At 46.5% G+C, this 20,493-nt stretch overlaps 1 protein-coding gene across 1 annotated transcript; it reads left to right on the top strand.

Moving 5' to 3' along the window:
- The first annotated feature begins 10,705 nt into the window (after positions 1-10,705).
- On the top strand, positions 10,706-15,245 carry RNASEL (ribonuclease L). The gene is made up of 6 exons (XM_066556078.1): positions 10,706-12,140; positions 12,939-13,027; positions 13,911-14,101; positions 14,214-14,334; positions 14,625-14,746; positions 15,110-15,245. Exons 1-6 carry the CDS (start codon positions 10,706-10,708, stop codon positions 15,243-15,245), a joined length of 2,094 nt encoding a protein of 697 aa, XP_066412175.1.
- Positions 15,246-20,493: the final 5,248 nt, after the last annotated feature.

Below are 20,493 nucleotides of genomic sequence, written 5' to 3'. Positions count from 1 at the left end.
GAAGCTTTCAATATATGAACTGCCAGGGTATGCAGTGCTGCTTGTATTGCTCATCATTTCTGAGCCCTTTACAGCACTGCAGTTCCCAATATCTGCTATTAGTAAAACCACAAATGTCATAAAATTGAGAGCATGCAGGGAAAAACCCTGCTTTTGGGTCACTGACATAAAAAATACTTGATTTTTGTCAGTAACACACCTGATGACTGAATTAATTGACAAGGGGGGAACTCTCTGGTATAAGAGAGGTTAAAAAAAATCTTATTCCTGTGCAGAGTGAGGTCTGAGCAGCTTCCTCAAATGCTCTGGGAGGGGAGGGGAAGTTTGCATGGGAAGAGATTTCCATGGAAGCACCCAGGGCTGGAGAGGAGCAGCCCAGTGCAGCCCGAAGAAGTGCTTGGAATAAAAACCCAACAGAAAAATAGTTTTATTTCAGTTGCCTTCTTTCTATTTATTGCATGTTCTGGAAGCCAAAATTAACTGGCCTGCATCAGCAGAGTGTGAGAGGGCTGATGAGGAGGAGCTGGAATCCCAGGGAATAACTCAGGATGTGCATGTTCCAAGGTGTCACTAGGAGCATGTGAAAAATGCCAGTTATTTGTTTTTAAAATTTTAAAACTTTAAGAATAATAAAATGGTTGTAAAAATAGTAATATAATTAGAGTAATAATAATTTGGACAATTTGGATTAGGACAATATGAGACAATAGAAACAAAGAGTTACAGACAGTTCAGGTACCTTTTTCTGGGCACCATAAGCCTGAAAAAGGACCCACATTAACAGAGGATTAACCCTTAAAAGCAATAACCTGTTGCATATTCATACACCTCATCCATGATGCATAAATTCCATTCAAACACAGGATTCTGTCTGGGCAGTGTCAGCTTCTTCCTCTCAATCCTGATGGTGCCTTCATGACTTAAAAAGGCAGGAAGAAGTTCATTTATTCTGATAAGGGAGCAATAAATTCTCTTTCTCTGAGAGATTCAGGTGTCCTGTGGCTGCTATCTGGTGCAAGTCCTTTCTTTCAAAAAATCTTACATAGCATAGTTGCTATTTTAACATTTTGTTATAACCTAAAACTATATTTTAACACACTACTTAAGCAAATGAATACAGCATCACTTTCCAACATAACCCATATAATATTCATTTAATATTTGCCAAAAGCCAACCATAAAATATGCATTTTTCACAAGCACAAGCCACCCCTGCCACTCAAATGCATTTTCCAAGCAGCTGCAGCTGCAGGAGAAGCTCCTGAGCCCTGTGACAGCCACGCAGGGGCCAAGGATCAGCAGGCACTGTAAAACACATGGACTCTGCTCCATCCCCACCCATCCAGAGGAAAGCAGGCTGAGCTCCCCCTCAACCTCTCATTTCCTTTTAAATTAAGCATGGCCTTGTCCTACAAGCCAGGTGATTTGGGATCATAGCAGTTTGCATCTCTATCTGATCTTTGTCCGTGTCAGAGGGAAGAAATGAGATGGAAAGTAGCCAGGAAATATTTAAGTTACTTGTCAGGAAAGAGAGCAGTAAGGCAGACTAGAAGCAGCCAGAATCAAAAAAATGTTGTTGTTGTTGCCTTTTTTTTAAAAAAAACCTGCAGCTTCTGAATGAAAAATTTGAAGACTTTGTCTTGCACACCTTGAAGTTAATTTAAAACTGATTCTCCATTTAAAAAAGTAATAAAATTAATTTAAAATAAATGATGTATAAATAAAAATAAGAAGATAAATTTAAAATTATATTATTTAAAAATAAAAATAAGAAAATAAGAAAATTAATTAAAAATCAAATTATTTAAAAATAAAAATTAAAAAAAGTATTAATTAAAATTAAATTATTAAAATAAAATGTATAATTAAATTTTTAAAAAAGAATTGATAAAAATATAGAATTAAAAGCTTTTTGAGCTTTCTTTAGAAGGAAATGTGAGGCTGTGTCCATTTTTGCTGCATCATCCATGGCCCAAGCTGAGCCTCAGCCTCGGTGGCAGCTCTTAGACCCCACAGCTGATCCTGGACAATCCCATTTGCAGCCCAGTTTCCTCTGAGCTGCTTCCCAAAGAGAAAACCCAGTCACTAAAAGCCAGCTATGCCTGCTGCCAAAACCCAGTGCTCATACAACAAAACCTTAAAGCCTCAGAGAGGGGATAAAAAAAAAAAAACCCAACCCACAAAACCACATTTGAGACATTGGAGCCAAAGCTTTCCTCATCCAGCTGTGGTCACTCAAATAAAGCCAGGCTGAAGTTTCCCAGGGAGGAGGCTGCAAATTTGGAAGCAGCTGAGGGGATTTGAGCTCCACCATGGGGCTGGCGCTGCCCTGCCCCCAGGCTGTGAACACAAACTTGCTCCTGGGCCAGCTTTCCATGAGCCAGGATGGGGAGGAGTGGATTTATTTGGTGGGAAAAAAAAAAAAAAATTAAAACAAAGCTGTTTCCCCATGCCCTGGGAGCTGGAGCATTCCCAGCAGCCAGAAGATCCCTGCTCCAGTGGGACCAGGCAGCTTTGGGGTGCTCCTAGGACATGGATGGGGATGCAGGAGTGCACTAGGATGAGGATTTAGCCCGGTGGATGTGCAGATATTTAAGTGCAGGAATTCTGAGCTTTTCATTTTCCGTGGATACACACGTGTGGCAGCAGGCTGCGTGTGTGTGCATCTGTGATTTTTTTTCTCATTTTAAAGAAAGGCTGTGAAGGAACACTGTAAAATGTTATTTGGATATGTTTTTGGAGGGAGCTCAGCTACACGTGTGTAAATTCATTATTTATTTCTCATTTTAAAGAAAGGCCATGAAGGAATGCTGTGAAATGTTATTTGGATATGTTTTTGGAGGGAGCTCAGCTACATGTGTGTAAATTCATTATTTATTGCTCATTTTAAAGAAGGGCCATGAGGCTGTAAAATGTTATCTGGATATGTTTCTGGAGAAGGCTCAGCTGCATGGGTATTCACCCGTGATTTATTTCTCTTTTTAGAGAGAGGCTGTGAAGGAACAGTGAAATGTTATCTGGGTATGGTTTTGGAGGAAGCTCAGCTACATGTGTGTACAGTCATGATTTACTTCTCTTTTTAAAGAAAGGCCATGAAGGAAGGCTCTAAGATGCTTATTGGATATGGATGCATATTTGGATATGGTTTTTTGGGGAAGCTCAGCTGCATGTATGTACATTCATGATTTACTTCTCTTTTTCAAGAAAGGCCTGATGTAAAATGTTACCTGGGTATGTTTTTGGAGGAAGCTCAGCTACATGGGTTTAGTCATGCTTTACTTCTCTTTTTAGAGAAAGGCCATGAAGGAAGGCTGTAAGGTGCTATCTGGGTATGTTTTTGGAGAGAGCTCAGCTGCATGTGTGCACATCCATGATTTATTTCTCATTTTAATGAAAGGCCATGAAGGAAGGCTGTAAGATGCTATCTGGGTATGTTTCTGGAGGAAGCTCAGCTGCATGTGTGCACATCCATGATTTATTTCTCATTTTAATGAAAGGCCATGAAGGAAGGCTGTAAGATGCTATCTGGGTATGTTTCTGGAGAAGGCTCAGCTGCATGGGTATTCACCAATGATTTATTTCTCTTTTTAGAGAAAGGCCATGAAGGAAGGCTGTAAGATGCTATCTGGGTATGTTTCTGGAGGAAGCTCAGCTGCATGTGTGCACATCCATGATTTATTTCTCTTTTTCAAGAAAGGCCTGCTGTAAGATGCTATCTGGGTATGTTTTTGGAGGAAGCTCAGCAGCAGAGGGGATGCACTGAGCCATTCCAAGCACGCCAAACGTCTCTCCCGTGTCCTGCAGAGCTCTGCCAGCCCCGGGGCAGGCAGCAGGGAGGGAGCAGCTGGATGCCATCCTCTGCAGCTCCCTCTGCAAGGCCTTTGCCTGAACGAGGTGCCAGCACTCACAGCTGATGAGTGATGTGCTCCCCCTGCCCTGGGCAGGCAGCTGAATGCCAAGGCTGCCAATCCACCCCAGCTGCACTCAAGGATTTGTGCCCTTGGGCTGCCTCGGGAGCTGAGGAACGATGAGAGGTGATTTTCTTGCTCTCTGCTGCTGCTGGGGCACCAAGGGCAGTGCTGGGGTCTGCAGCCAACGTGGATTTGTAGAAAATTCTTGACAGAATGTTCACATAGTGTGCATGTGAATGCAAACCTTGAGATAAAGCATGCTGATTTTGAAATGCCAGGGAACAGGACGGACATTGAGAGAGAAATGGAACAAGAAACAAGTTTTAAAGGATGGTTTTGTAAATAAGACTGGATACTTTGGAGAAATAGAACTATGAAAGATGCATTGTAGTAGGACCCACGAGGGGTGATTTTAGATAATTGGCTTTAAGGCATTTACAGCATGGTAAAAATAGCAATATAATTAGAGTAATAATATATTACTCTAATATATGATTATATATTAATATATATAATATATATTATATATTTTATATATATATTATTATAAAAGCCTTGAAGGGGATAAAATTATTATATACAATATATATTATATAATATATTATATATTATATTTATTATTATATATTAATATATAATAATATAATGCTCTAATATAATAATATATTACTCTAATATATTACTCCTTGGAGACCCTAAAGCTGATAGGCCAAGAAACGCTTATAGTGCATTGTAATTAAGAAATAATTGGCTTCTGATTGTGATGGTGTGAATTGTAACACCTGTATTGTCTCACCCTTCTCATGAGACTGAAAATGGAATAAAAGTCTTTAAAATTCCTCTCAGTTGCCCCATCTCTGGGTCAGAAAAGGGCTTAATCCACCAGCCCTCCTGCCTCCCCAGGGCTGGGCTGCCTGCGCTGGAGGGGAGCCTGGGGCATGGCACAGCCACAGCCTGGGGGAAGGATGGGGATGAGGAACAGCTGGGAGAAATCCTGCTGGAGATCCACCTGCTCTCCTTGGGAAAGGCATCTAAGCTCAGCCTCACTCCTTTTCTGACCTGTTTTGGCTGCTCTGGGCTGTTTTAAATGCCTCTGACCTGCTCTCTTTGCCCAGGGACTGGGATGTGCTGCCCTGCTTGGTGAGGTCCCTACCTGCCTCCTTGTTGCCCTCACCTCTCCTTCCCTGCTGGCTAAAAATTCTTTTTTGGTGGTGATGAGGATTGAGCAGTAGACCAAAAAAACTAAAAAATGAAGTTTAAAAAAGGTAAAAATACTCCAGAAAAGGCGTAGATATGGGGGATGTGGTTCAATGCTGGACTTGGCAATGATGGATGATGGTTAGACTCAATGACCATGGAGGTTGGACGCAATGACTTTGGAGGTCTTTCCCAAAGCTAAATGATTCTGTGAGAAGTGGCTGATGCTCCTCCATGGGTAGCATCACCTGCCATCCTTCTGTGGATTATTTTCCAGGGTTGTGTTCCAGCACTGAGAGTCACATCAGCACGGCCAAGCACATAAACCCTGGGATATTCCCACTTGGAAATATAATAGGAAAGCACATGAAGGGAACATGAAGAAAAAACCTCATCCTACTATTCATAGCTCCTTTAAAAAATGATTTTGCCCTTGGCAGGCAGTTTTTGTTGCCACATTTTGCTCTGTGTCTATTTGTGGCTGCTGGGAGGACAAGGATTCTCGGGAGATGTCATCTCAGGGGAAGGGATGCAAAAATGGGTGTGAGTCCATCAGAATGGAGGAAAAGGGAGATTTGTTTAGCTGTGCCCTTGATTTCCCTGCTGTCTGTGTCTCAGCAGCTCATCTCCTGAGTCCCTGGGTGCGTGGGGGCAAATAATGACTGTGCAGATGTACAAAAATACAGCAGGAACTCCATAACCCAGAGACTACAGAATGGTGATGGTGGAGAGGAGCTCTGTTACTCCTTGGAGACCCTTTCATTCCCTGGAAACTGCCTGTTGCAGGGACTCAGAGTTCAAACTTAGGGCTCTGTGAAAAACAATTTGGATCAGGAAAACACTGGCAGCAAACCCTTCTTCACTGGATGCAGGCACAGGACACTCCTGCCACAGCCCTGCTGGTTGCAAACACCTCATTCCCACCACTGTAGGGTTTGGATTCCTACCATCCTAGGGATTTTCATCTTCCCACCATAAGATAATAAATGATTTTAATTAAACCAGCAAGCTGAAGAAGGCTCCTGTACTCGGGGGGGTGGGTGATGTGATGTTGTTATATTGGCCTTTTTTTTTAATGCCTTTTGGCTTTTTTGGATGTCTTTACTGGCTTTGAAGCCGAAATATGCCCTTGCTGTGGTTGTTTGTCTACTTTGCAGCCTGAAAATGGCTACTTGAGCACCAGCAGCTGCAGCCACAGCCCTGGTCAAACTGGGAGAGATTCTTGCTGTGAATTCAAATGAGATCCAGAGAGCCGTGGGACAGACTGGAGACTGCCCCTGAGTTTGCACAGTCTCTGTCCCTTTGGGGCTGTGTCAAGGCCTCCTGTGGCAGCACAAACCCTGCAGAATTCCATGCAGAGACCATGGGATGTTCCCAGAGCCTGTGGATGCTGTGGGAAGCAGGATGCCCAATAAGGTACCGGGATGTGACTCCTGCAGAGGCAGAGTTTGGTGAGAGCTGGCGTGGAGATGTGAGCAAGGGAGTGAGATATACACAGAAAACACACACAGGGCTGCACCCAGAGATGGGACGCCTCTCTTTTAGTCCCACACATCATCCCCTCCTTACACTGGGCTCTGCACAATTGCAGACTCCAGAAACAGTTTTTACAATTATAGAGATGATCACTCAAATTATAATGAGAGCCAAAATGAGATTGCTGACTATAACAAGCCAAGACCTTGTAATTATCTATTTACCTTTAAAAAACTATTACCTTGGCTGAGCTTTACAAAATTCAAATGCCAGAAGAGCCAAATTTTAATCCAAAAGTACTTGTCTACCTTAAAAGCTCTTCCCCAGCCAGCCAAAGTCCACCCTGCCCTTTCAGGGCTTTTCCCTGCCCTTGTGCCTGTATCAGGCCATGTCTCCATGTCCAAATGCAGATTCCCAGTTTGTGCATGTGCCCAGGCACCAGGGAAAGTCGGGGATGATTTGATGGATACAATTCCAGCCTGATTTCAGGTGTGAGCTGCATCCTGCTGCTGGCACAGTGCAGTGGAGGTGCCTTGGGGAGCTGCACAGGCTCTGCTGAGCTCATCTCATCTCACAGGGCAGTGAAGGATGTGGAAACCCAGGGCACTGGGAATATTTCCCTGTCTGCTCTGGGGTGCCCTGACCCCCAGGGCAGCACTGACTCTGACCCTCATCCATGGAGAAAGTTTCCCAGACTTCAAGATAGACTGGAATCCACAAAAGTGTGGAATAGATTATAGAGAGCAGTGTAGGTGTATCACTGGGTGAAAAATTGAGGTTTTGGGATTTTTAGTGTGTTATGGATGGAAGCAAGATGGAGGGCACAGGGTGCTGTCCTGTGTTTCTTCTTCATGCTTCTTCTTCCTCCTCCTTCATGGGTTTGGGTGGCATTTTGCAATTGGGCAGAAAAGTCCTCATTGTGGGCTCTTTGGGATCAGTTATTGGGAAAATAATCCAGGTGTCAGCTCTTAATAGGATAGATTAGTCTTAGGAGACCTTGTACCAAGAGATTGTTGGCCATTTTGTGCCTTCTACTGAAAAGTTGCTGAGCTCACAGTAGTGAGACTGTTTCACTGATAAGAAATAATAAACACTTGAGTCTGAACATGAAATACTATCTCAAGTGCCTTCAATCCAGACCCAGAGAAACCCACAGCTGGTACCCCCACAAAGGAAACTGGGTGGGCCATCACCAGAGCCTGGGCTCTTCCTGTGTGTTTGCTGCACAGGCTTTCCAGGCAGATAAGGAGGGCCTGGAGGGGCAGGCTGGGTGTTTACACAGAGCTGCCTACCAGGGGCAGGGTGCCAGGGTAATGCCAGGGAGGAACCCACATATCTGCAGCTCAGCGACTCCCTGGGCGTCATTTAGCAGCACTTAATCCCCTCACATGGATGGATTTGCCAAAAAGGTGAGTGTGAAAAATGCCAATCACTTGGTTTTAAAATTTTAAAAGTTTAAGGATAATAAAATGGTTATAAAAATAGCAATATAATTAGAGTAATAATAATTTGGACAATTTGGATTAGGACAGAGTGAGACAACAGAAACAAATAGTTACAGACAGTCTGGGTACCTTTTTCTGGGCAAAATAAGCCCGAAAAAGGACCCACGTTAACAGAGGATTAACCCTTAAAAGCAACAGCCTGTTGCATATTCATACACCTCATCCATGATGCATAAATTCCATTCAAACACAGGATTCTGTCTGGGCAGTGTCAGCTTCTTCTTCTGAATGCTGATGGTGTCTCCAGGGCTGAGCGAGGCAGGAAGAAGTTCATTTCTTCTGATAATGGAGCAATAAATTCTCTTTCTCTGAAAGATTCAGGTGTCCTGTGGCTGCTATCTCAGTCCGACTCCTTTCTTTAAAAAAAATATCTTACACAGCATAGTTTCTATTTTAACATTATGTTATAACCTAAAACTGTATTTAACACACTAATTAAGAAAATGAGTACAGCATCACTTTCTAACACAACACATATAATATTCATTTGAATATTTGCAGAAAGGCAATCATAAAATACGCATTTTTCACAGTGAGGAAAAGGTTAAAATGAAACCCCAAATGCCCCCACAAATCCACAGCCCTGATGCACTCAATGCCTCCAGGCCTTCAGCTCCTGAAGCACTACTGAGCAGATGTTTCTGAGCAGGGTCTGGGTGCAGGGGGAGAGCACTTGGCTCATGATTTCTCTGCTGCATGCTGAAAAAAAGGCACCAATTACATGAATTTACCCCGAGGAAAACCAAAGATTGGTTTTTGGATGGTTTATTTCCCTGCCAAGCAGGAAATAACACAAAATTCCTAGAATTTCAAGAAATAAACATGGTATTTCATTGATTTCGATGCATTTCATTTCCTTGTATTAATTTCTATACCTAAAAAAAAAATTTACTTTCCTGCATGCACCTCCCCCAGAACCCCAGCATCCTCCTGGCAGGGCCAGCACATATTTGGGGACACCTTGGTGGCTGTGTCATTGTGGGTGGCAGCAGGCAGGGCTGGGTGACACGTGAGGACACCCGGGCATGGTCAAAAGTCAGTGGGGCGGGGATAGAAATATTGAAACATTTCCGGGAGTGCAGATCTTGTGACTCTGCTGCTCAGAGGAGGAGGAGGAAGGTGCTCAGCCCCTCTCTTCCTCCTCCCCAGGGTTCTGCTGTCCTGACAGAGGTGAGGAACTTCAGCCCCACTGTGCCCAGGGGATGCTGTGCTGCTTTTCTGGCCAGGAAAGTAACTTTTGTTTTTTTTTTTAATGTGTGGCTAAAGGTATAGAAATTAATACAAGAAAATGAAAAGCATCGAAATCAATGAAATGCTGTATTTGTTTCTTGAAATTCTGTGTTTATTCCTTGGTCAGGGGATAGAAACCATCCAATAACCAATCTTTGGCTTTCCTGAGGGTAAATTCATGTAAATTTATACTTTGCTTTTATAACTTAAGACTTCTCTATCCCTTTCCTGATTTGTTTAGGTAATTTATTTCCGGTTCAGCTTGTCAGGCAGTAACTCCTGAAAGTGCTGATCAGAAAATGGGTATTGGAGCTCCACTTTTTCTAGACACCACACAGAAAAAGGCAAATTAAGCCCTACCTGATCAATCTCCTAACATGGTGAAAAGCTTAGGAGAGGCTTCCTGTCAGGTGGGGTCTCCTCCTGGTCTGTAGAAGCAGGAGGGATTAAGGATTTCTGTCTCACTGCAGGTGTTGGATCAGGGGCAGTCAGGACTGTGTGTGGCTGCCAGCCAAAACTGAAGGGGAATGCCCATCTCCACCTGACACTGATGGCTTATCAGGTAACCTGGGATGAGTGTGAGATGAATTTACAGCAAAAGCAGCAGGGACACCTGTGGGAGGGGGGCTGTGAGAGGGTCTGGGGCCAGGCAAGGAAACAAGGGGTCCATCAGTGCTAAAGCTGTGCTTCTCTCCAGGCCTTGGCTCTCCCAGCTGGCACTGGCACTGCTGTCCTCAGCTGCCCCTCTCACAGGACATATGGAGTGTAAATGGTGAGCTTTCACAGCCTAATGAAACAGCATTTTCTGTTCATTAATCAGGTGAAGACCACAGAGCCCTCAAAAGTGCCCCCAGTGTTCGATGGCCACGCCTGGCACATGCCCTACTCTGAAAGCACTGAGCCCTGGACCTCTCCCTCCTTCTGGTGGTGAGCCCAGAGCCCTCCCTGTGACCATCCCACCTCTCTCATCCTTCTGGTGGTGAGCCCAGAGCCCTCCCTGTGACCATCCCACCTCTCCCTCCTTCTGGTGGTGAGCCCAGAGCCCTCCCTGTGACCATCCCACCTCTCTCATCCTTCTGGTGGTGAGCCCAGAGCCCTCCCTGTGACCATCCCACCTCTCCCTCCTTCTGGTGGTGAGCCCAGAGCCCTCCCTGTGACCATCCCACCTCTCTCATCCTTCTGGTGGTGAGCCCAGAGCCCTCCCTGTGACCATCCCACCTCTCTCATCCTTCTGGTGGTGAGCCCAGAGCCCTCCCTGTGACCATCCCACCTCTCTCATCCTTCTGGTGGTGAGCCCAGAGCCCTCCCTGTGACCACCACACCTCTCCCTCCTCCTGTGGAGCCCTGGGTTCTGGTGGTGAGCCCAGAGCCCTCCCTCTGAGCACCATGGAGTCCCCAGCTCACAACCAGGAGACCTCCACCCCTCCCAGGACGAAGACAGCAGAAGTCCTTAACTCAGAGCTAAATGCTGCTGTGTACAACAAGGACAAAACAGCTGTGCTGGAGCTGCTGGAGCAAGGGGCAGATGTGAATTCCAAGGTGGACAGTGGCTGGACACCCCTGCAGACTGCAGTGAGAATCAATGAGGAGGAGCTGGTCCGGCTTCTGCTGGCCAGAGGAGCTTCCGTGCATGCCAGGAAGGACAATGGGGGCACTGCCTTTATTGAGGCAGGGATTGCAGGGAACGTGCAGGTCCTGGAGCTCCTCCTGGAGCAGGGCTCAGACATCAACGAGCAGGACATCAATGGCTTCACAGCCTTCATGGAGGCTGCATGGTACGGGATGGAGGAAGCCTTGAGGTTCCTCTACAGCAGAGGGGCAAAGGTGAATTTGAGGAGGGAGCCCAGCGAGGAGAAAGCCAAGCTGCACAAAGGAGGGGCCACAGCACTGATGGACGCTTGCAGGGAGCGCCAGTTCTCGGCTGTGAAAATCCTGCTCCAGGAGATGGGGGCTGACGTGAACATCTGTGACAACAGAGACAGGAATGCCCTGATCCACGCCCTAAAGGAGGCTTCAGGCAAAAGAAAGCATGAGTCACCTGTGCCCATAGTTAACTTCCTGCTGGAGCACGGTGTGGATGTGAAGAGCAAAGATGAATGTGGGAAAACTGCCCTCATCCTGGCTGTTGAAATGCAGAGCCCGGAGCTGGTGACAGCTCTGTTGGAGAAGGATGAGATAGATATTGATGATGCAGATGAGGAAGGCAACACAGCCCTGATGGTGGCTGTGGAGAAAGATGATTGCAGAATAGCAAAGTTGTTGTGTGAAAAGGGAGCGAGGACGGACCGTGGGAACCTGATTGCTGTTGCCAGGAGGAATCGTTCTCCCAGGATGGAAAACCTTCTTCGTGAGCACGAGGTCAGGTTTGTTCCAGAGACCCCCAGAGCATGGGAGCCACACAGCAAACGCTGGAGGGCCCAGCTGAAAAACCTGGATCAAATGTATCGCCCCATGATTGGCAAACTGAAGACATTTCCATACATCCAGCAGAAAATTCAGGATGGCATCTACCTCGGGCTCCACGGAGGGACAGAGGTGGCAGTGCAAATAACCCGCAGTGCAGAGGGTAACAGAGAGAAAGAGTTCCTTGAAAAATGTTCTCACAGCGAACATCTACTGAAGCTCTTCCAGTGCGAGAAGGAAAAAGGCTGCATGTACTTGTGCTTCCCACTCTGGGAGAAAAACCTCCAGGAGCACCTGCAGGACCCTGAAGGCCAGAAGGATTACAAAGCTGCTCTGAAGATCATCTTCCAGGCACTGAGAGAGCTGCACTCCCTTGGATTTGCTCACCAGGATCTACAGCCCAGGAACTTCGTAATAGGTTACGTTTTGATTTCCTTATGTTTTCGTTTTGCTTTCTTTATGTTTTCATTTCTTTATGTTTTTCATTTCATTTCTTTATGTTTTCTCTAAACTTCAGGGAGAGCAATTTTGCTCTCCCTGAAGTTTAGAGAAGAAGGTGCCTCACAGCTGTCTGTAAAAGTAGAGATGTCTTTGTGCTGAAGGGGGTGGCTTTAGATCTCTGTGGCGCTGTTCACAGGGGTCCCAGGACAAGGGAAGAGATGAGGATCTTGACTCCATGTTTCAGAAGGCTGATTTATTATTTTATGATATATATTATATTAAAACTATACTAAAAGAATAGAAGAAAGGATTTCATCAGAAGGCTTGAAAGGAAAGGAATGGAATGATAATAGAATCTTGTGACTGACCAGAGAGTCTGAGCCAGCTGACTGTGATTGGCCATTAATTAGAAACAACCACATGAGAGCAGTCCCAGATGCACCTGTTGCATTCCACAGCAGCAGATAACCATTGGTTACATTTTGTTTCCGAGGCCTCTCAGCTTCTCAGGAGAAAAGATCCTAAGGAGAGGATTTTTCATAAAACATGTCTGTGACAGATCTCCTCTTTAAATAGGTACAGACAGGTTCACAGAGAGAACAAGCTTACACATCCCATTAGTTCTGCCTGCCTCTCCAGGGCTCTGCAGTCAGACCAACCCATCACAGATGCCTCCAGAAACTGTTTTTTAAAGAAGGGGCCATCCAGAATTCAGCAATGGACCAAATGAAGGTTTGCCACCTTTATTTGCTAACAATTTCTCTTACTTCCCCAGATTTAGGTGGCAAAATTTACTTGGCGGACTTTGGTAATAAAAGAAGATTGATTGAAGGCCAAGAAGAACTTGTCAAGTCAGATTTACAGGTAAGTTCTTTGTGAACCAACCTATGGTTTAAAATGTTGGGTGCTCTGTAACTGTGGGTCCTAGGGAAAGGCTTTTTGCATTCCCAGCTAGAAAATGCTTTGATTTGTGGGGAAATCAGTGTAGTGACAGATGTTGCATAAGAGGGATGTTGGTTTGGATGCCCATCTCCTCTGTCCTGGTGCACACAGCTTCAAGGTTTGTGTTGGGTGTGTTGAGTCTTAACTTCTTTTTGCCAGGGTTGGGATGAAATGTGTGAGATGGTATTTCTTGTTGGGACTCAGATATTTATTAGTTCTTATCTATATTGCAGTCTCACAAACCGTGAGCTCTACAGCACTTCACTCTAACAAACTAAAAATGGAGCCCCATCTCTCTCAACATAGCTTTTAAGGATAAACTGTCCAATTAAGAAGTGACACCTAAATTATTTTTACTTTTAACCCAACCACCTGTAGCCCACAATGTGGACTTTTTTATCCAATTACACAAAACCACCCAAACCCACGGAGACGAAGGTGAAGCAGAAGGACCAGCCATGGCCCTAAAACCTCCATCTTGCTTTATGTATATTACTATAGTCTAAAACTCAAACTCTAAGTTTTCCACCATGTGATATTACACACTTTAAATCAAACTCCACACCCACAATCTCAGTTCTATCATTCAATTTTGGAACCCTCTCCACGGCCTCAGGTCAAATGCAGTGTTCTCCTGGGGGTCAGTGCCTGTCAGTACAGAAAGTCTCAAATTCTCAGTGACCAGGGTTCCAACAGGTGTGTATTTTATACTTCTGGGCCCCTGCAGGGTTTGGGGACACGAGTCCTCTTCCATAGGGCTGAGGCTGGGTGCCAGTGGCACAGGAGCATTGATGTCTCTTTGCAGGCCCTGGGCAGGCTTGTGCTCTACATTTTAATAGGGGGTAGGAAACCCCTCCAGCAAGTTGGGATTGAGGATTTGGCTCGTAATTCCCCAGATTACATGGAGGCTCTGGACCTGGTACAAAGCCTGTTCTCTCCTGATGAACGAGGCTTGGAAGGGTTGAGCAAACATCCCTATTTCTGGAGCAATCAGAGGTAAGGCCTGGGAGTACAAAGGAGGTGGAATCTTGCTATGGGAATTGCCTGTAGTGCTGGGAAATCCCACTGGGAGATCCCACTGCAGCTAATGAAGCTTCTCATCCCACAGCAGGTTCAACTTCCTGAAGAGTGTATGGAATAAAATCAAAGATGTCCGAAACAAAAAAAGTATTTTTCAGGATCCTAATGCCACTAAGAAAGCTTTTCCTTATCCACAGTGGACCAAAACGGTAATCCTCTTCAATTTGGGTTGGTATCAGGTTTGAGCTGGACATTCAGGCAGATTTTCTGAATGTTTAAAAATGGAACTGGAAAAAGTAGCCCCCCACAAAATACAGACAACTGGAAAAAACAATTCAGTCGAAGGCATGTAGTCAGAAGATGTTGATGCTAAAGGGAGCTCTGCTAACTGGGGTGATAAAAGGGGTTGATAATTCTCAAATTGGTTGGCAAACCTTCAAAGTCTTTTGGTTCTTGTGGGGTGTGAAAGGCAGGGAATAATCTGTGTGCTTTCTCTCAGATTGACAAAGATATTTTACATGCCATGGAAAAACCCAGGAATGCAAAACCTACCAAATATGGAAATGATGTCACCCAACTCCTGAGGCTCATGAGAAACATGGATGAACACAAAGATGAAAAGTAAGTGTTCTCATCCTTGCCTCTGCCATAGACTCAGAGAATATCCTGAGTTGGAGAGGACCCACAAGGATGACCAAGTCCTGTCTTTGCCCAGGACAAGCCCAAGAATCCCCACCACGTGCCTGAGAGATCTACCCAAGATGAAAGTGAAAGACAGATGGAGGTGTTGGAGGAATAGCCAAAAAAAAAAAAAAAAAAAAAGAAAAAGAAAAAGGATTGAGGAGTAGAAAAGTTGCAGCTCTGGGATTTCTAGGAAACCTCTCCAAGTTATCAGAAAGCCTCTCTGAAATGGCTTTTTCTCTGCAAGGACATCCTCCCCTTGGACAGGCTTTAAAAATCCTGTTTGCTTTTGTTCTCTTTCAGGATCACCAACAAAATAAAAGACTATGCTGAGTATTTCCTGGAGGCTTTCCCAGAACTCACCATGTATGTGTACAACAGCTTACGGCAGAACCCCAGGTACAGCCACCTCGCAGACTTCCAGGAGCCTCCTCTGTAGGATGTCACTGCCTCCTGCCCCATGTCTGATCCACCATCACTCCTTTTATTGCTTATTTATTCACCTCAAAAAGAGCTGAAGATGTGGGTAAGGAGATGGGATAAAGCACACCCATACTCTGTAGGAGTGTGGAGGATGGAGGACTTGAATTAGGAAAGATTCCAAGGAGTTTGGTGTAACAACCATGAGCTTTGGGTGCTCTGATTTGCTCTGTTATTGTATGTTGCTTATGGAAATATTTTTTAGGTGTTGAAAAGGTTGATTTTTTTGTGGGTTTTTTTGTGTTTCTTTTTTTTGGTTTGGTTTTTTGTGGGGTTTTTTTGTGTTTGTTTGTTTGTTTGTTTTTGTTTGGTGGTTTGTTCATTTTTGGTTTTTTGTTTGCTTGTTTGTTTGTTTGTTTGTTTTGGGGGTGCTTTTTTGGTGGGGTTTTTTGTTTGTTTTGGTTTGGTTTTTGTGGGGTTTTCTTCCCAAACTCCAATCATTGTTCTTTCAATGACCCCATGCAGAAATAAAGTTGAAATAAACTTGACTAGAAAACTGACTCCACGCTCTTTCAGAAAGGAGGTTCCCCCATCCCCTCTGCACATGAAGAGAGGTTCTGCAGCACTGTCAAACCACCAGCTGCATCAGTGCTCCTGCATTGGAGCAAAGGTCCTTCTGAGGCTCCTGGGAACCTCTTAAGTACATTCTGAAAGTTTGACTACGCAGCTGTTGGTGAGAAAATGCAACCTGGAGAATGCTGGCTCCTCTTGCACCAGTATTTTTGGTTTTTTTACCTTTCCTCCCTGCTCTTTTTTTGTTTTCTTGCTCAGCGTGTGTTTCTCATGCCCAGAAGGCAGGAGGACACCCAGAGATGCGTGCTCAGGTCTCAGCAGTGGGGGGAGCAGGGGCTATGGGGTGCCCTGGGCCATGGCAGCATTTCTGCTCTTGCATGAAGAGAAGGGAGGCCATGGGCTGGGCTCCTCCAGCCCCCTGTAAAATGCCACATTTCCTGCTTTCTGGGACCTTTGCAACTTCTACCCTCACTGTGCTGTTCCACTGAAGGGCTGGGTCAGGATGGGCATATGAGCCTGCACTGTGGCTGAGGCACTTACCTTAATGGTGAGAAGTGAGTAAGTTTTCTACTATGACTTCTTTTTGTCATTATCATCTACAAAATATGCTGTGTTTAAAAGAGAGCCATACAAATATTTCATTGACATGCTTTAAACATCACTGCATATTTTCCCAGTGTGAAAAAATAATGTCAGGGCCCTGTTTTGATCAGCATTTTCCCTTGTGGGAAAATCTACTCTTTATTTTGGTCCTACATAGAATCCATCCCAACTGAAACCCTTCAAGAACAGCACCTGAGCTACATTTTAAGGGATGTGGTGATTTCATTGCTGTCCCCATGTCACTGAGGGGAGAATCCTGCTGTGGTAGCAGGCAGGTGCAAGAGGGCACCCTGGCTGGGGAGGCACTAAGAGCTGGCACAAGATTTTGTTGTTCCTGCTGTTACACAACAGGCAGCCTCAAAACAGAGCAGGGACTAAACCCAGCCAGGCTGTGATTTATCTCTCTGGGGTGATCTGGCTGCTGGGAAGAATTTCCAGGGATTGTTCCTGTGCTCTGTTCTGGTGCCAGAGAAGAAAGCTGATCCAAGCACAGCATCTACAGAGCAGACTGCTCCTGGAGCATCAGTGCCACAGCTTTCCTGAAGAAGCTTCTTAGAAAAAACACCTTGATGGAACAGGCACATCTGTGCTCACTCCAGGTCATTTCAGCTCTTCCTGTGGGGTTCCAAAGAGACTTTTATTGAGCCTCTTCATCACAAGAGTCAACAGGTGAAGAGCTACTCAAACGGGGAAAGCAGGGGTTTATATATGGATTTTGAGGGGTGGAGCAGAACACCAGGGCCAATGGGATGAGGGCACAGGGGTGGAAGGGCCAATGGGATACATTAAATCTGCATATCACAGCAAGGCATGCTGGGAGGAGCCTTTTCCTCACCCTAACAAGGTGGTTATGGCTTGAGGAGTTTGAGCAAAGCTGTTGGGCTCCTTCTGCAGGCAGTGTTGACAGAACCACAGGACACAGCCTCAAGCTGCACCAAGGGAAATATAGGTTGGATATTGGGAAGAAGTTTTTTATAGAAAGGGTGATAAAGTTCCGGAATGGTCTGGGTGGTGGAGTCCCCATCCCTGGGTGTGTTTAACAAAGCCTGGATGTGGCACTGGGTGCCAGGGTTGAGTTGAGCTGTTGGGGCTGGGTTGGATTTGATGATCTTGGAAGTCTCTCCCAACCCAGTGATTCTGTGATTCTGTAAAAAACACCAGGCTGCCTCTGCCAGGAGGATGGGCCAGTGAGACACCGGGCAGGATGGAAAACTGCTGGGCAGTGCTGCAGCTGGTGCTGTGGCAATGTCTGGGGCACAGCCCCATGGAGGAGCCCTGGGGAGCTGGGGGCAGAACCAGCTGCCAGAATTAGTGCTGTGAGCTGTGCCAACATCAATGGCCATGTGAGAGGTGCTGCCTTTGCCTCAGGGCTGTGATTTGAGCCCACACGCTCCATTGCCCTGCTCTCCTGCCTGCATTTGCCGTGCCTCTGCCTTTCTCCTCTGCTGGGGCTCCCCAGGACAGCTGGTTGAGCCCAGTGATGGGCTCAGGTGCTGCCTCTCCTGGCTCTGGCATGCTGAGGATGTAGATGCTTGTGTGCACAGGGATGCTCCCAGCTCCCCGTGGCTCATCTGCTGCTCTGAGAAACAAACCCACAAAGCAGCCCACAGAGGCAGTGCAGTGAAGGCTGTTCTTAGGCTTTGGTTTTGCTGTGCTGAGCTTCAGGCACATCTGTGAGGCCTTAGAGAGCCTGGGCTCAGCTGGGCTCAGGAGCATTGGTGAAAAGCTCATAAAAACACAGCAAGGTTTTGGGGCTGAAAGCTTTCAGGGCAAAATCAACTTCCAGCACAGCAGTTCTGAGAGTTGGTCACATTTTGTGTTGTAGGAATGGTATCAGCTTCCCAGGCCCTTCAGTTAAATAAATGTTCTTGGGTTTGGGTATTTTTGATCCTCCAGAGCAAAGTGTTGATAATCAGAAGTGATAAATAAGAAACATGTTGTCCTCTGCCTTCCAATGCACCTGGTGTTATTCCCAGGATGTATTCTTCTAGGATGTGGGATCAAAAAGTGGTTAAAAATAGCTCAAAATGACAAAGCTGAGAGCTTGCCTCTGACAAACTGATAAAGGTTGTGGTCCTTTCTTCACAAGGTCCAAAGAATATGTGTGGTTTCTGCAGCTTCCTGGTGACTTGGCAAAGTCACTTTGACTCAGTTTCACCTGGCGAGAATTAAGGCCCTTGCTATGATTCGTGCTTTGTAAACACACACAGGCTTAAAAAAAACCAACAAAAAACCCAAACCTCACCAAACAAAGCATGCTGAAGCCCCAGTCAGACAGTAGCTGATTTTTGCTGGAAATTCAGAAAGGCTTTTGCAAAGCAGGCCCCATCTCAGCACCCAGCTGGGCAAGTGAACCAAATGGGCTCTCTCAGCCTTGCTACCCACAGGAAGTATTTCATTTGTGTGGGAAGGTGAGGAGCTGAGGTGCATTTCCCAGATCCACGTGAGGAAGGAGATTTGTGTGGTGTTTCAGCTGCAAGCATGTGTCACACAGCACCTCCCTGCCAGGGCTGTGAGCTGTGAGCTGCTGTGCTGTCACCAGGTAAGCTGGAGGATGCTGTCAGTTGTTTTATTTTTAGGTTTCTTCTTGCTGAGTGCAAACAATTCCCTGCGTCCAGGCTGCTCAGCTTCCTTGGATCACACCTGTGTGGGTGTTGCTTTGGGAGGGCTGAGCTTCCCTTAGGTCCTGCAGGGAAGGGAGAGATGCTGCATCAGTGGCTGCTGGTGCTGAAGGCAGGGTGAGGGTGATAAGGGACCAGCACAGGGCTCTGAGTGCCCAGGGAGGAGTTCTGGGCATAGAGAAGGACCAGGGATGCTCCTAAGGAGGAGTTGTGGCCATGGAAAGGGTGAGCAGGGGTGAGCACATGGCTGTGTGCTCACAAGGAGGAGTTCTGGCCATGGAAGAGGATCAGGAAGGCTCCCAGGGTGGAGTTCTGGGGATGGAGAGGGATCAGGGATGCTCCCAGGGAGGGGTTTGAGGCATTTAAGAGAATCAGGGAGGCTCTCAGGGAAGAATTCTGGGCATGGAAGGGGTGAACACATGGCTGTGTGCTCCCAGGGAGGAGTTCTCGCCATGGAAAAGGATCAGGGATGCTCCCAGGGTGGAGTTCTGGGCATGGAAAAGGATCAGGGATGCTCCCAGGGTGGAGTTCTGGGCATGGAAAAGGATCAGGGATGTTCCCAGGGTGGAGTTTTGGGCATGGAGAAGGATCAGGGATGTTCCCAGGAAGGAGTTCTGGGCATGGAGAGGGATCAGGGATGCTCCCAAGGAGGAATTCTGGGCATGGAGAGGGATCATGGATGTTCCCAGGAAGGAGTTCTGGGCATGGAAAAGGATCATGGATGTTCCCAGGGTGGAGTTCTGGGCATAGAAAAGGATCAGGGATGTTCCCAGGAAGGAGTTCTGGGCATGGAGAGGGATCAGGGAGGTTCCCAAGGAGGAGTTCTGGGCATGGAAAGGGTGAGCAGGGGTAGCACATGGCTGTGTGCTCCCAGGGAGGAGTTTTGGCCATGGAAAAGGATCAGGGATGCTCCTAAGGAGGAGCTCTGGCCATGTAGAGGGATCAGGGATGCTCCTAAGGAGGAGCTCTGGCCATGTAGAGGGATCAGGGATGTTCCCAAGGAGGAGCTCTGGCCATGTAGAGGGATCAGGGATGTTCCCAAGGAGGAGCTCTGGCCATGTAGAGGGATCAGGGATGCTCCTAAGGAGGAGCTCTGGCCATGTAGAGGGATCAGGGATGTTCCCAAGGAGGAGCTCTGGCCATGTAGAGGGATCAGGGATGTTCCCAAGGAGGAGCTCTGGCCATGTAGAGGGATCAGGGATGCTCCTAAGGAGGAGCTCTGGCCATGTAGAGGGATCAGGGATGTTCCCAAGGAGGAGTTCTGGCCATGTAGAGGGATCAGGGATGTTCCCAAGGAGGAGTTCTGGCCATGTAGAGAGATCAGGGCTGTTCCCAAGGAGGAGCTCTGGCCACGTAGAGGGATCAGGGCTGTTCCCAAGGAGGAGCTCTGGCCATGTAGAGGGATCAGGGATGTTCCCAAGGAGCAGTTCTGGTCACAGAGGCTCTGTGCAGCACCTGGGAGTTTCTGTG

Source organism: Molothrus aeneus, chromosome 9 (assembly GCF_037042795.1).
Source record: "Molothrus aeneus isolate 106 chromosome 9, BPBGC_Maene_1.0, whole genome shotgun sequence".
NCBI lineage: Eukaryota > Metazoa > Chordata > Aves > Passeriformes > Icteridae > Molothrus > Molothrus aeneus.
This window is presented reverse-complemented; position numbering and strand designations above follow the sequence as displayed.

Coding starts and splice junctions, on each gene's coding strand:
- RNASEL (XM_066556078.1), top strand. CDS start 10,706: ATGGAGTCCCCAGCTCACAACCAGGAGACCTCCACCCCTCCCAGGACG. Junction 12,141..12,938: donor GCCCAGGAACTTCGTAATAG/GTTACGTTTTGA, acceptor TTACTTCCCCAG/ATTTAGGTGGCAAAATTTAC. Junction 14,747..15,109: donor GATGAACACAAAGATGAAAA/GTAAGTGTTCTC, acceptor GTTCTCTTTCAG/GATCACCAACAAAATAAAAG.